This window comes from Aquarana catesbeiana, linkage group LG06, assembly GCF_042186555.1.
Source record: "Aquarana catesbeiana isolate 2022-GZ linkage group LG06, ASM4218655v1, whole genome shotgun sequence".
NCBI lineage: Eukaryota > Metazoa > Chordata > Amphibia > Anura > Ranidae > Aquarana > Aquarana catesbeiana.
The window spans coordinates 190,114,959-190,131,503 of record NC_133329.1 but is presented as its reverse complement, the minus strand read 5'-3'; the positions used below and the strand labels follow the sequence as shown (position 1 = coordinate 190,131,503).

The following is a 16,545-nucleotide window of genomic DNA, read 5'->3' as shown; positions in this document are numbered from 1 at the left end:
CTTCCTTTCTTTTTCCTCCCCCCCCCTTTTTTCCTCTCTCCCCCCCGCTTGTTTCCCCCCCCCTTCCTTTGTTTCCCTCTTTGTTTATGTCCCCCGCCGCCCCTTCCCCCGGTTCCCTCCTTCCCTTCTTCCCCCCTACTCTCCAGGTTCCCCTTTCCTTGCCCCCCTTTCCTTTCTCCCCCTCTCCCCCCCTTTTTCTGCCTTGTTTTTTCCTTCCCCCCCCCTCTTCCCTTTCTTCTTTATCTCTGTTCCCTCCTTTCCTTCCCTTCCCCCTTTCTTCCCCCCCCTCTCTTTTTTCCCGGTCCCTCACCATTCTCTACCCTGACCTGATGCACATGGGTGGCTGTCTTTTTCAAAGAACCCTGCCTCTACAGCCGCTTATACCTCATTTTTATTATTTCCTACAATAGCATCATCTTTAAAGTGCCCCCCTGGTCCGCCCCCGGGGGAACGCCTCCTTGTGGGCGTCTCACAGTGTCGCTCTAGCCCCTTTGTGGGCCTAGGTGGGTTAGTGCAATATTAAACAATGATTACCTTCTCCAATATTAATATTGGATATTAGTTTTATGGTTTACGAGGTGTACAGGACGCCAAGGTTGGGTCCTGGACGGGTGCTATATAGCACCGATATTTGGGTTATGGTCCCTTTAAGGGAAGTGTGGTAGTATTCAGGGGGTCACCCAGGATGGGTAAGGAATTCCCGTGAATAGCTGTAATCAGGGGAGGACTGACTCGCAGTTTTTCTGTGTTAATAGAGAGATATTTGGGACCCGGAATTTCGGAGGCTCTGAAGTGATATTTGGGTGGGAAAGAGCCTCCACCCCTTGTGGCAGGCGCAGCACTATGAAGTGTCTTATGCGCTGTGGCATTAGAAGAATTGTAATCTCTGACCTTTTAGTTCAAACAAGACTATCTCTTACTCTATAATTCCTCTAGCGCCATTCTTTGGAAGCAGTAGGTTTAAAGAGCACACCAAACCTTTATGATATCTTCTTTATTAACTTCAGCTTTTCTTCATATATAGCACTAACGATTTAGCAGCAGGCAGTGCATGTACAAACGTGTGTTGAATAAGGTATAACAAAATGGCAATTCAGTTGTTCAATCTTGTCATTTTACATACAATGGTAGATGTATTTCTCTCTTCAGTATCTGTACTTTCACTTTAAAGTTCCTTAGACACTTTATGATCTCTCTCAGAGGTATATCTGAGGCTTAAGAAATAGTTTTACTTGTTTGATATTGCAATTTGCAGTTTGCACGCTTGTTTGCTTGTTTAAACTTTTGCTATGCTGTTTGGTGATGTTTGTTTGGTTTGATGGAACTACAAGTGAACACATAACTAGTTCAGTATACAGTTCTAATCACATTATATAACAATAGTAACATATAGAACTGTATTAAATACCTATTTTGGCCACTTGCTTCCATAAAACTGAACTCTGGCTGGATCTGCAATCTGTTCTGGTCCACTCTCTCTGATATGAGATCTAGCAATGTGCTGGATAAACACTAGACAAAATAATAGGTGTAAGGCTGGCTGTGATTGGCCTAAACTCTTGCTCAGTGTGAGAGTGGCTGTGACTGGCCAAAACTGCTGAGAGTCACAAAGGATTAACTCTATGCTTTCTGGTTTGCTTCTGTGAACACAATATACAACTGTTATATGACATCCATATATAAAGTCACAGTAAATAATTCTGCTTTTATCTCTCACGTGTGAGCATATAAACTGTATTAAGGTTATTAGCAGGTCTAGCTGTATATGCATATAAGTCACATTAGCAACCTAGGACAGGTCTTAGCTGGCCAGCTACACTCCCACCAAAATTGCCTATAATTCTATGTTCTCTATTGTAGGGTTTGAACATGAATTTAGGGAATTTTCCATCAGATTCTCAACTTCCAAGTGTCTTTTATCACTTTCAAGAAGAACAACTAACTGCTGTATAGTACGTTCCAACTTGAGTGGAATAGTGAGATGTTTTCCCTCTTTGTCAAGTTTTGAGTCTCCTATTTGTAACAATGCTCTTCTTACTAGTCCGTCTTTATCTTTTTGAACTTCTAGAACTCTGGCCAATTTCCATTGACCTCTAGGTAAATCTTCTTCTTTCACTAATACTATGTCACCAACTTGTACATTTCTTCTGGGTGTTTGCCATTTACTTCTTAACGTAAGATTGGCTAAGTACTCTTTCCTCCATCTATTCCAAAACTGTTCTGATAGATATTGACTTCTTCACCATCTCTTTTTGGCATATAAATCCTCTTTGATAAACTTGCCAGGTGGTGGTTGTATGTAATCAGACTTAAGATGAAGTAGATGGTTGGGAGTTAAAGGTTCCAAACTTGTTGGATCATTGATATTGTCAACTATAAGTGGACGACTGTTAACCATAGACATTACTTCATAGAATAAGGTCCTAAGTGAAACATCATCTATTCTTTCGGAGCTCTCTTTCTCAACACTGAACTTAACACATTTCTTACAGTTCTAAATAGTCTTTCCCAAACTCCTCCTGTGTGGCTTGCATGTGGAGCATTCATATAAAAATCACATTGATTCAGCGACAAATACTCAGTTACCTTTTCTTTATCGCTCTCTTTTAGAGCTTTCTTCAATTCATTCTTTGCTCCAACAAAATTAGATCCTTGGTCAGATCTAAGCTTTCTGACAGTACCTCTAATGGCTAAGAAACATCTCAAGGCATTAATGAATGCGTCAGTTGACATATCTTCTAACATTTCCAGATGAATTGCTCTGGAACTTAGACATGTAAATATTAGTCCATATCTCTTGTACTCCTTGCGGTTTTGCTTGGTGATGAATCGTCCGAAACAATCCATTCCACTATAAAGAAATGGTGGTGATGGGTTTACACGATCTACTGGTAAATCTGCCATTCTTTGTTCTTCAGTAGGTCTACGTGCCTTTCTGCAGGTTACACATATACTTATATACTTTGCTATAACTTTGCTTCCCTTTACTATCCAGTAACCACCTTCTCTCAAACAGTTCTGGGTAAAGCTTCTTCCTTGATGCAAAGATTTGTTGTGGTAGTGATCGATAATCAATCTTGTGAAGGTAGAATTTTTGGGTAGAATTGCTGGATGCTTCACTCTGCTGGGTAACGATGCATTTTCCAGTCTCCCTCCCACCTTCAGTATACCATCCTGTAGAACAAGATTAAGTTTGTACAATTGGTGGTTGTTGGGAAGCCTTTTGGATTCTTGACTAAGTTTCTTTAACTCTTCACTATAGAATCTCTGTTGAATGAGTCTTATTACTGTTTCTTCGGCTTTCATCCTTTCCTCTACATTCAGTGATTCCTTCTTTCTGATTCCCTTTGCCAAACGTTGAATTCGAGCTACTACGTTTATGACTGTATTCCATCTTGAACATCTGGCTAGTCTTTCAAGTATGTCATCTTGACATTTGGCGGCAGTGCTCAATGTTTGTACAATTTTTACTTCTGGATCACCCATAGACAATTCTGTGTGACTTTCACGGGGTATTTCTTTAGAACTTATGTCTGCAAAGTCAGATTCAAGGATCTTGATTACTGCCGCTGAACTTACAGCTGTTAACTCTTGGACAGATATTTGATGACACAATACTGTCACCTGTCTTGAGTTTGCAATCTGCTGTTTTCCTCCAACAATGCCCCATCCTAGATCAGTTTGAACAGTGTAGGGTTCACCCTTTCCTCCTGTGATTACCCTTCGTGGCACCAAAGCTTCGAGACAATCATAACCTATCAACAGTCCAACACCAAACTCCTTCAGCGGGGACATTTCATGGGATATGACAGATAAGTGTTCCCATTTTTTGGTTGTTTCACAGGTAGGTATGCGATCTCGATCTAGAGGTATATCGTCTTTCGTATAAGCTGGAGGTAGATCCAATGTGAGGTTTGAATGAAGTCCTCTAACTCTCAATCCTTTGACCCTTTGACTGTTCACTAATGTGTCTCTCCCCGTCATTGTGGTGAGTTTGAGCTTCACTGGTTCTGTAGCCACTTGTAATTTCTTGCAGATTTCTTGATCAATGAAGGGGACATCGCTTTGGGCATCCACTAGTGCATAGGCATATGCCATCTTATTCTTCCTTTTAGGATTTGAAATGCACACTGGTACAACCATTGATGTGCCGTTGCTTTCCCACACTCTGCAAGAGAATACCGATGCTTTCTTTTCTTCCTCAGCATCTTTAGGTATTGAGGATTTATCCTTCTTTGGACGTTCTTCATGTAGTGGTGTAGGATGGCGTCCTTTGCACACGCTGCATGTGGCCCTTTTCTTACACTCCTTAGTAATATGGCCTTTTCTTAGGCACCCAAAACACAGTTGGTTATCAAGTAGAAACTTTTTCTTTTCATTTGGGGATTTCTCCTTCAATTGTTGGCACTTGTGTATAGAGTAGTTCTCTCCACAGAACATACACTTAAAAGGTAGTCTGAGGATTTGTCGGTTCTGTCTCTCTACTGATCCCAGTAGTGACTTTGAACTTGCTCTTGTAGGTATCTAGACCTTTAGCTGTTGTGTCGGTTGCAAAGCTAGTTGCTCTTGCACGTCTTATATCTCTCGCAGGCCTTTCTTCTAAGGATTTTAGGGCGTAAGATGCTGTTACTGGATTACATGCTATTCGTGCTTCCTTATTAACAAACTCAGAGAACTTTTCAAAACTTGGGAAGTTCTTACTTAGATCTAACGGTTTGGTCACATAGCGATTCCATCTAGAAGCCACTTCTTCAGGTAGCTTAGCCTTAGTCCTCGTACATGTGGGATGGCATTGCTGCATGCTTGCAGGAAGTCACCATACTCTTGGAGTTTGAAATGTTCTTTAGGACCTATTTTAGGCCAGTTATTCAATTTCTCCCTAAAGGCTCTTTGCACTAAGAAAGGATGACCATATCTTGCATTTAAACTTTTCCCAAGCTTGCTTGTATGCTTCTTCGTCTGTTCTATAGAAGTTACCTTCAAGAACTTTCTTTTTCTTTCTTTATCTTCTCCACCAACATATTTCTGAAGGTAGAATAACTTGTCAACTGGCTGGAGCAATAATGCTCAATGATCATTTCAAAACTTGCTTTCCACTCTACGAACTTCAGTATGTCTCCTGAAAATACAGTAGTACAGTAGTAGTTGCAACATTCTCCTGATCGTTGTGGTGACATCTAGGAACAGAATTATCCTGTTTATTCTTTCACTTAGTTCTGAATTGGGTGAGTCTCTCTTTTCGTTTTTCTGAGGAGGGATGGAAGGGCAATGACTTTTTTCTTCATTACATATTGGCGATTTCTTTCCATTCTCCTGGGCGTATGAAAGGAAGCAGGAGTCTGCATCTTCACTTAGTACAGATTTGGACTTATGATTACTATTCATGTCCTCTTCGTGTACTCTTAGTCTGGCTTCTATAATCTTAACTTCCTTCAGCCTTTCCATTTCTGCTATTCGTATACGCTGTGCCTCAATTGCGGATTCCATTTCAATTTCTGCTTTCTTGACAGCAAGTTGTTCGACAAGTTCCTTTCTTTTTGCTATTAAAGTACTTGAGAACTCTGATATGTTACTGATACTTCTGCTAGAGGAAGAAGTCCTACTTGTGACTGTGGTTCCTCCTAAAGACCTAGCATAGTCTCTCATAAAAAGATCATTCATTCTCTTTCTTGCCTTAACCGCTAAGCCACCGCCCACCGTCATATGACGGCTGGACGAGGCTTCTATTGTTCTGGGAGGACGTCATATGACGTCCTCGCCTTCCGAGCCACTAGGGGGCGCGCGCGTTGCTCGGGACCCGGTGCGTGTGCCCGGCGGCCGCGATGTCCGCCGGGCACCCGCGATTGCCGGGTAACAGAGCAGGAGCGTGGATCTGTGCATGTAAACACAGATCCACGTCCTGTCAGAGAGGAGAGGAGACCGATGGTGTGTCCCTTGTACACAGGGACAGCGATCGGTCACCTCCCCCAGTCAGTCCCCTCCCCCCACAGTTAGAATCACCTCCTTAGGTAATACATTAACCCCTCGAGCGCCCCCTAGTGTTAACCCCTTCCCTGCCAGTCACATTTACACAGTAATCAATGCAATTTTATAGCATTGATCGCTGTATAAATGTGAATGGTCCCAAAAATGTGTCAAAAGTGTCCGATATGTCCGCCGCAATATCGCAGTCACAATAAAAATTGCAGATCGCCGCCATTACTAGTAAAAAATAAATAAATAATAAAAATGCTATAAATCTATCCCCTATTTTGTAGACGCTATAACTTTTGCGCAAACCAATCAATATACGCTTAGCGCAATTTTTTTTTACCAAAAATATGTAGAAGAATACGTATCGGCCTAAACTGAGGAAAAAATTTGTTAAAAAAAAAAAAATTGGATATTTATTATAGCAAAAAGTAAAAAATATTGTGTTTTTTCAAAAATGTCCCTCTTCTTTTGTTTATAGCGCAATAAATAAAAACCGCAGAGGTGATCAAATACCACCAAAAGAAAGCTCTATTTGTGGGGAAAAAATGATAAAAATTTCATTAGGGTACAGTGTAACATGACCGCGCAATTGTCATTCAAAGTGCGACAGCGCTGAAAACTGAAAAATGGCTTGGGCAGGAAGGGGGTGAAAGTGCCCTGTATTGAGGTGGTTAAATTCATCATATTTAGCTTCAGATGATAGTTCTCTCATGAGCTTTACTAAATCTTTAGTGACTGCAGTACGTGTGTCCATGTTCCTTACAATATCCTGGGGAGGTGTCGTAGATGACCGCAGGTTGACATATGCTGCCATAAGCTCTGATTCAGATTCTTCTACCGTCTCTATCATGTCACTCAAGTTTCCTTTTATACTTTCTTGCTTTAGTTTTCTACGAACATCTTTAATGTAACATTTCCACTTATCATACATTCTATTGAACTTTTTTCCTTGTAATGCTGCTTCTTGCTCCAAATTTTCCAGCATCTTTAGGGTCGGTTTTCTGATACTTTCTGAGCGTCTTAGTTCAATTGTTTGGGATATATTTGTTTGGGCCATGGCTAATGCTGCATCAGACTCTTCTACCTCAGACAGGTTCACTTGCTCTTCACCTTCTATCTCATCTATCTTTGTATCCTCTAACAATGGCATAACAATACTAGACTTAGACATTTTTACTTTAAGTGCTATAACAATCAATATGACTATTAAGGAGACTTTCACTTTAAATGCAATAGCAATAGGTGCAAGCAGTAAAAATTACTTTCACTTTAAATGCAATAGCAATAGGTACAGGCAGTAAAATGACTTTCACTTTAAATACTTTAGAGTCCTTGCACTACAAGCTGTTTTTTTACTTACAGTCCTTTTTATTCCTGAACACGAAAATGTCTCTTTCTTGTCAAGCCTTTGTGCAATGATCATAATAAAGGAAAGTTCTGACCTTATTCTGAAGAGCAGGGTCTTAAAGGAGACTTGCCTTTCTTGATCTGATGCTCTATTCTGACTTGCGATGATTTGTGCTGACTTGCGATGATTTGTGCTGACTTGCGATGCTTTGTGCTGACTTGCGATGCTTTGTGCTGACTTGCGATGCTTTGTGCTGACTTGCGATGCTTTGTGCTGACTTGCGATGCTTTGTGCTGACTTGCGATGCTTTGTGCTGCAGGCTTTGGGCCTAGTGGTGGGAAACTAGCTGGCTGCAGTATGTGACCTCTTCGTGCGTAGCAGAGCAGGCGCTCTAGCTCTGGACTTTGGTCTCCCACCATGCGTCTCTTTCTCTCTCTAGGGATTGCAGGAGGGTTGGCGCTCTTTCTGTAACTATCTTGCCTTTTCCGTTCTGCCACTTTAACCAGTTGACGACCGCCTCACGCAGATATACGTTTGCAGAATGGCACGGGCAGGCAAAATCACGTACCTGGTACGTGATTGCCTTCCCGTGGGCGGGGGGTCCGATCGGACCCCCCGGTGCCTGAGGCGGTCGCCTTTGGTTTGGCAGCGATCAGAGATGAGGGGGAGGCCATCCGATCGTGGCCCCCCTCGCGATCGCTCCCAGCCAATGAGGATCTTCCCTGCCTCTGTGTAGTACAAGCGCAAGCGCGGATATCTTTCCTCGGCTCGGCAGTTTCCGTTCCGGCGCTGAGGAGAGAAGACATCTGAGTGAGTGCACAAACACACACACAGTAGAACATGCCAGGCACACTTTACACCCCCGATCCCCCCCGATCACCCCCCAATCACCCCTCCCCCCCCCCCCGTCACGCTGACACCAAGCAGTTTTTTTTTTTTTTCTGATTACTGCATGGTGTCAGTTTGTGACAGTTAGAAGTGGTAGGGCAGTTAGTATTAGCCCCCTTTAAGTCTAGGGTACCCCCCTAATAAAGTTTTAACCCCTTGATCACCCCCGTCACCAGTGTCACTAAGCGATCATTTTTCTGATCGCTGTATTAGTGTCACTGGTGACGCTAGTTAGGGACGTAAATATTTAGGTTCGCCGTCAGCGTTTTATAAGGACAGGGACCCCCATAAACTACCTAATAAAGGTTTTAACCCCTTGATTGCCCCCTAGTTAACCCTTTCACCAGTGATCACCGTATAACCGTTACGGTTGACGCTGGTTAGTTCGTTTATTTTTTATAGTGTCAGGGCACCCGCCATTTATTACCGAATAAAGGTTTAGCCCCCTGATCGCCCGGCGGTGATGTGCGTCGCCCCAGGCAGCGTCAAATTAGCACCTCCCTTAGTGGTATAGTATCTGAACGGATCAATATCTGATCCGATCAGATCTATACTAGCGTCCCCAGCAGTTTAGGGTTCCCAAAAATGCAGTGTTAGCGGGATCAGCCCAGATACCTGCTAGCACCTGCGTTTTGCCCCTCCGCCCGGCCCAGCCCAGCCCACCCAAGTGCAGTATCGATCAATCACTGTCACTTACAAAACACTAAACGCATAACTGCAGCATTCGCAGAGTCAGGCCTGATCCCTGCGATCGCTAACAGTTTTTTTGGTAGCGTTTTGGTGAACTGGCAAGCACCAGCGGCCTAGTACACCCCGGTCGTAGTCAAACCAGCACTGCAGTAATACTTGGTGAAGTGGCGAGTCCCATAAGTGCAGTTTAAGCTGGTGAGGTGGCAAGCACAAGTAGTGTCCCGCTGCCACCAAAAAGACAAACACAGGCCCGTCGTGCCCATAACGCACTTCCTGCTACATTCGCCAATCCTAATTGGTAACCCTCCGCTTCTGCAGCACCCGTACGTCCCCCATTCACATCCCCAACCAAATGCAGTCGGCTGCATGAGAGGCATTTTATTTATGTCCTCCCGAGTACCCCTACCCAACGAACCCCCCCAAAAAAGATGTTGTGTCTGCAGCAAGCGCGGATATAGGCGTGACACCCGCTATTATTGTCCCTCCTGTCCTGACAATCCTGGTCTTTGCATTGGTGAATGTTTTGAACGCTACCATGCACTAGTTGAGTATTAGCGTAGGGTACAGCATTGCACAGACTAGGCACACTTTCACAGGGTCTCCCAAGATGCCATCGCATTTTGAGAGACCCGAACCTGGAACCGGTTACAGTTATAAAAGTTACAGTTACAAAAAAAGTATAAAAAAAAAAAAAAAAACACACAAACAAAAATATAAAATAAAAAAAAATAGTTGTCGTTTTATTGTTCTCTCTCTCTCTATTGTTCTGCTCTTTTTTACTGTATTCTATTCTGCAATGTTTTATTGTTATTATGTTTTATCATGTTTGCTTTTCAGGTATGCAATTTTTTATACTTTACCGTTTACTGTGCTTTATTGTTAACCATTTTTTTGTCTTCAGGTACGCCATTCACGACTTTGAGTGGTTATACCAGAATGATGCCTGCAGGTTAAGGTATCATCTTGGTAGCATTCTTTTCAGCCAGCGGTCGGCTTTCATGTAAAAGCAATCCTAGAGGCTAATTACCCTCTAGACTGCTTTTACCAGCAGTGGGAGGGAATGCCCCCCCACCGTCTTCCGTGTTTTTCTCTGGCTCTCCTGTCTCAACAGGGAACCTGAGAATGCAGCCGGTGATTCAGCCAGCTGACCACAGAGCTGATCAGAGACCAGAGTGGCTCCAAACATCTCTATGGCCTAAGAAACCGGAAGCTATGAGCACCGATCTTGGTGTGGTCAGATGCTTTGAGGGCAGAGGAGAAATCTAGGGTCTAATAGACCCCAATTTTTTCAAAAAAGAGTACTTGTCACTACCTATTGCTACCATAGGGGATATTTACATTCCCTGAGATAACAATAAAAATGATTTAAAAAAAAAATTAAAGGAACAGTTTAAAAATAAGATAAAAAAGCAAAAAAATAATAAAGAAAAAAAAAAAAAACACCCCTGTCCCCCCCTGCTCTCGTGCTAAGGCGAACGCAAGCGTCGGTCTGGCGTCAAGTGTAAACAGCAATTGCACCATGCATGTGAGGTATCACCACGAAGGTCAGATCGAGGGCAGTAATTTTAGCAGTAGACCTCCTCTGTAAATCTAAAGTGGTAACCTGTAAAGGCTTTTAAAAATGTATTAATTTTGTTGCCACTGCACATTTGTGCGCAATTTTAAAGCATGTCATGTTTGGTATCCATGTACTCGGTCTAAGATCATCTTTTTTATTTCATCAAACATTTGGGCAATATAGTGTGTTTTAGTGCATTAAAATTTAAAAAAGTGTGTTTTTTCCCCAAAAAATGCATTTGAAAAAAATCGCTGCGCAAATACTGTGTGGAAAAAAAAAAATGAAACACCCACCATTTTAATCTGTAGGGCATTTGCTTAAAAAAATATATAATGTTTGGGGGTTCAAAGTAATTTTCTTGCAAAAAAAAAAAATTTTTTTCATGTAATCAAAAAGTGTCAGAAAGGGCTTTGTCTTCAAGTGGTTAGAAGAGTGGGTGATGTGTGACATAAGCTTCTAAATGTTGTGCATAAAATGCCAGGACAGTTCCAAACCCCCCCAAATGACCCCATTTTGGAAATTAGACACCCCAAGCTATTTGCTGAGAGGCATGTCGAATCAATGGAATATTTTATATTGTGACACAAGTTGCGGGAAAGAGACAATTTTTTTTTTTTTTTGCACAAAGTTGTCACTAAATAATATATTGCTCAAACATGCCATGGGAATATGTGAAATTACACCCCAAAATACATTCTGTTGCTTCTCCTGAGTACGGGGATACCACATGTGTGGGACTTTTTGGGAGCCTAGCCGCGCACGGGACCCCGAAAACCAAGCACCGCCTTCAGGCTTTCTAAGGGCGTAAATTTTTGATTTCACTCTTCACTGCCTATCACAGTTTCGGAAGCCATGGAATGCCCAGGTGGCAAAAAACTCCCCCAAATGACCCCATTTTGGAAAGTAGACACCCCAAGCTATTTGCTGAGAGGTATAGTGAGTATTTTGCAGACCTCACTTTTTGTCACAAAGTTTTGAAAATTGAAAAAAAAAAAAAAAAAAAAAAATTTTCTTGTCTTTCTTCATTTTCAAAAACAAATGAGAGCTGCAAAATACTCACCATGGCTTAATTTTACACCCCAAGCTCTCAGCAAATAGCTTGGGGTGTCTACTTTCCAAAATGAGGTCATTTGGGGGGGGGGGGGGGTTTGTGCCACCCGGGCATTCCATGGCCTCCGAAACTGTGATAGGCAGTGAAGAGTGAAATCAAAAATTTACACCCTTAGAAATCCTGAAGGCGGTGATCGGTTTTCGGGGCCCCGTACGCGGCTAGGCTCCTAAAAAGTCCCACACATGTGGTATCCCCATACTCAAGAGAAGCAGCTAAATGTATTTTGGGGTGCAATTCCACATATGCCCATGGCCTGTGTGAGCAATATATCATTTAGTGACAACTTTGTGCAAAAAAAAAAAAAAAAAAATTTGTCACTTTCCCGCAACTTGTGTCAAAATATAAAATATTCCATGGACTCAACATGCCTCAAAGCAAATAGCTTGGGGTGTCTACTTTCCAAAATGGGGTCATTTGTGGGGGGTTTATGCCATCTGGGCATTTTATGGCCTTCAAAACTGTGATAGGTAGTGAGGAGTAAAATCAAAAATTTACGCCCTTAGAAATCCTGAAGGCAGTGATTGGTTTTCGGGGCCCCGTATGCGGCTAGGCTCCCAAAAAGTCCCACACATGTGGTATCCCCATACTCAGGAGAGGCAGCTAAATGTATTTTGGGGTGCAATTCCACATATGCCCATGGCCTGTGTGGGCAATATATCATTTAGTGACAACTTTTTGTAATTTTTTGTTGTTGCCATTATTCAATCACTTGGGACAAAAAAAATGAATATTCAATGGGCTCAACATGCCTCTCAGCAATTTCCTTGGGGTGTCTACTTTCCAAAATGGGGTCATTTGTGGGGGTTTTGTACTGCCCTGCCATTTTAGCACCTCAAGAAACAACATAGGCAGTCATAAATTAAAGGCTGTGTAAATTCCAGAAAATGTACCCTAGTTTGTAGGCGCTATAACTTTCGCGCAAACCAATAAATATACACTTATTGACATTTTTTTACCAAAGACATGTGGCTGAATACATTTTGGCCTAAATGTATGACTAAAATTGAGTTTATTGGATTTTTTTTAGAACAAAAATTAGAAAATATCATTTTTTTCAAAATTTTCAGTCTTTTTCCGTGTATAGCGCAAAAAATAAAAACGGCAGAGGTGATCAAATACCATCAAAAGACAGCTATATTTGTGGGAAGAAAAGGACGCAAATTTTGTTTGGGTACAGAATTGCATGACCGCGCAATTAGCAGTTAAAGCAACGCAGTGCCAAATTGGAAAAAGTCCTCTGGTCCTTAAGCAGCATAATGGTCCGGTCCTTAAAGCGGGGTTCCACCCAAATTTTGAACATTATCTCTATGCATTCTCTTCCTTGCCTAGATGCTGACATGCTGTGTAAAAAAATTTAAATCGCCGTAATTACCTTTTTTTTTTTCTAATCTTCTTAGCACTTCCTGGTTTTCCTCCCATGGGAGTAGGCGTGTTTCTAGCCTCTCCCAGACCTCCCACAGTCCCCTGGGAGCTAGTCTCAGGCTTCCCAGCATGCATTGTGCAACAGCGTCATCACAACATCTCGGTGAATGCTGGGAGCATAGCATTCACTGCATCCAGGAAATACATGCTTGTGGGCTTCAAATGCCCACAATGAAGATGGAAACCGCCTTCAGTGAATTTTATAAGTTATTCTTTACAACGAAATCGGACACAGGCGGACTTATTACACAGAACATGTGAGTAGATAATCATGAGAAGAAAAGTTTGTGAATGAACTCCAAAAAAAAAAAAAACAATAGATAGGTGGACCCCCGCTTTAAGTGGTTAAGAGTCGGCTGCAGATTGACTAAAACACACGTTCTTTGGCCTCTATGGTAGCTCTGCTGCTCAAATGCGCTCTTTTCTGTGCAAGTTGAGGAGCACTATTGCTTCGCCCTCAAAGGCAACTAATAGTTCCACTGTGGCAGGCGCAGCACTATGAAGTGCCTTATGCGCTGTGGCATTAGAAGAATTGTAATCTCTGACCTTTTAGTTCAAACAAGACTATCTCTTACTCTATAATTCCTCTAACACCGTTCTATGGAAGCAGTAGGTTTAAAGAGCACACCAAACCTTTATGATATCTTCTTTATTAACTTCAGCTTTTCTTCATATATAACACTAACACTTTAGCAGCAGGCAGTGCATGTACAAACGTGTGTTGAATAAGGTATAACAAAATGGCGATTCAACTGTTCAATCTTGTCATTTTACATACAATGGTAGATGCATTTCTCTCTTCAGTATCTGTACTTTCACTTTAAAGTTCCTTAGACACTTTATGATCTCTCTGAGAGGTATATCTGAGGCTTAAAGGGGTTGTAAAGGTAAAAACTTTTTCACCTTAATGCATTCTATGCATTAAGATGAAAAAACTTTTGACAGTACCGCCGCCCCCAGGCCCCCCGTTTTACTTACCTGACGCCTCGAATCTTCGCTGCTCGTCCTCGTCATCTTCATTGCAGCTCAGCCTGGTCGCTGATTGGCTGCAGTGGATGGATTGAAAGCAGCGCAGCCATTGGCTCGCGCTGCTGTCAATCACATCTGATGACGCGGCGCGCCGGGGGGCGGGGCCGAGTGATACAGCGAGCGGCTATATCACGGGAGCGCGCCCGCAAGCACTCACCACCGTGCGAGGGAGCTCGCATTAAGGTGGTAAATGCTTGCGGGGAGGAGCTGAAACAGCCGCCGAGGGACCCCAGAAGACCAGGTTCGGGGCCACTCTGTGCAGAATGAGCTGCACAGTGAAGGTAAGTAAGTATAACATGTTTGTTATTTTAAAAAAAAAAAAAAATTAACTTTACAACCCCTTTAAGAAATAGTTTTACTTGTTTGATATTGCAATTTGCAGTTTGCACGCTTGTTTAAACTTTTGCTATGCTGTTTGGTGATGTTTGTTTGGTTTGATTTGTTTGATTTGGTTTGGTGGAACTACAAGTGAACACATAACTAGTTCAGTATACAGTTCTAATCACATTAAACAACAATAGTAACATATATAACAGTATTAAATACCTATTTTGGCCACTTGCTTCCATAAAACTGAACTCTGGCTGGATTTGAAATCTGTTCTGGTCCACTCTCTCTGATATAATGAGATCTAGCAATGTGCAGGATAAATTCTAGACAACATAATAGGTGTAAGGCTGGCTGTGATTGGCCTAAACTCTTGCTCAGTGTGAGAGTGGCTGTGACTGGCCAAAACTCCTGAGAGTCACAAAGGCTTAACTCTATGCTTTCTGGTTTGCTTCTGTGAACACAATATACAACTGTTATATGACATCCATATATAAAGTCACAGTAAATAATCCTGCTTTTATCTCTCACATGTGAGCATATAAACTGTATTAAGGTTATTAGCAGGTCTAGCTGTATATGCATGTAAGTCACATTAGCAACCTAGGACAGGTCTTAGCTGGCCAGCTACACCCCTGACTACAGGGATTCCAGCACACACGGGGTTAAGAGCCTCCAGGAAGCAGCTCTTGAAGGCAGAAAGTAGTGCTAGGAGTGTTGGTGAGGAGGAGTTGGTGAATACACCTGTCTTGGAGAGCTGCCAGTCTGCTGGAGGTTGCTAAAAGATTTAAGGACTGTTAAAACCTTGGGGTGAAGACCCATCCACAAACTGTATGTGCTTTTTTACTTTTACTTTGTGCTGAAGAAAAGCGGACTTTATTTTGTATTTTTGCTTGTGTGCTGCTGGAAGCCTTATTTTGATTTGCTTGCTGAAAAATAAAAGCCTTTTTGTTTAAAGTTTATCGGCTTTGCACTCGGTCCTACAATCCAAAAAAAACTTACAACTGGTGTCTTGGATGCGGGCAGAAGTGCATTTGCACTCACAAAAGCCATTTAAAACTAAAAGCTGACATTTAAAGAGTGTACCTATGGAATGTCTTGGGTGAAATCAGCTCAGACCCTACAAACAGCAGAAAAAAAAAAACATGGAGGTGGTCATCAAGGCAAGCCACCGTGACCCAGCAGCAAGCCTCAGCAGAGGCAAACCGTCGCCATGAGGAAGCAATGGCTCAGTAGCAGGCCCTGGCACAGGCTGTAGCTGCACAACAGGAAAGTACAAGGTTGCTAGCCACCCAGTTTACTGCCCAGCACATTCAAGCACAGGTGGCTGCCTTGCAGGAGGCAGTACAGCATCTGGCTCAGGGACGAGAGCAAGCGTTCGTCGCCGCTGGCAACCAGGTATCCATGAGGGCCAGCCATTTCTTGCAAAAACTGACACCCAGCGATGATGTAGAGGCTTTTCTCATCACCTTTGCGAGGATAGCAGAGAGAGGGGGGTGACCCCGTGACCAATGGGCTGGCATTATCTCCCCTTTTCTTACTGGTAACCTGCAAAACGTCACTTTGACCTCCCGGCTAAGCACATCAGTGACCAGGAGTGTCTGAAGGCAGGGATCCTGGCCCGCCTGGGAGTGACCACAGCCATCCGGGCTCAAAGGGTGCACCGCTGGAGGTATAAACCTGACCGACCACCCAGGTCCCAAATGCAAGAACTGGTACAGCTGCAACCAGAGAAGTTGACAGGCCCACAAATGGTGGAACGGGTGGTGATGGACTGGTACCTGCGGTCCCTGCCAGATGACCTACAGCGCTGGGTAAGCCATGGAGACCCTGTAACTGCTGACCAGCTGGTAGAGTTGGTCAAAAGGTACACCGTGGTGGAAGACCTGCTCGGGCCTGCCAAGCATCCGGAACCCACACCAAGGGCAACCAGACCAGCCACAGCACCTAGGAGAGAAGCCCTGCCAGATGTTGGAACTCACAAACCTGCATCATCTTCTGCAGAACCATGGAGGTTGGCTCCTGTCCCAAGGATGGGGGATATACAGTGTTGGATGTTGGTCCTGGGGGCATACCCGGCACAATGCCCACTTCAGGAGCAGCCTATGGATTGCGGGACTGGTCGGAGAAGCTCCTATGTGCAAAGGGCATGTGCCACTCATCTTGATCTGGCTGTAGGACATGTGGGTGAACCACCTT

The 16,545-nt window shown here is 43.1% G+C and overlaps 1 protein-coding gene across 1 annotated transcript; it reads right to left on the bottom strand.

The window, feature by feature from the left end:
- Positions 1 to 306: 306 nt before the first annotated feature.
- LOC141101814 (uncharacterized) lies at positions 307 to 14,861 on the bottom strand. The gene is made up of 2 exons (XM_073591171.1): positions 14,566 to 14,861; positions 307 to 8,110 (listed from the first exon to the last, which is right to left on the bottom strand). Exon 2 carries the CDS (start codon positions 4,438 to 4,440, stop codon positions 2,440 to 2,442), a length of 2,001 nt encoding a protein of 666 aa, XP_073447272.1. The 5' UTR covers positions 4,441 to 8,110; positions 14,566 to 14,861; the 3' UTR covers positions 307 to 2,439.
- Positions 14,862 to 16,545: the final 1,684 nt, after the last annotated feature.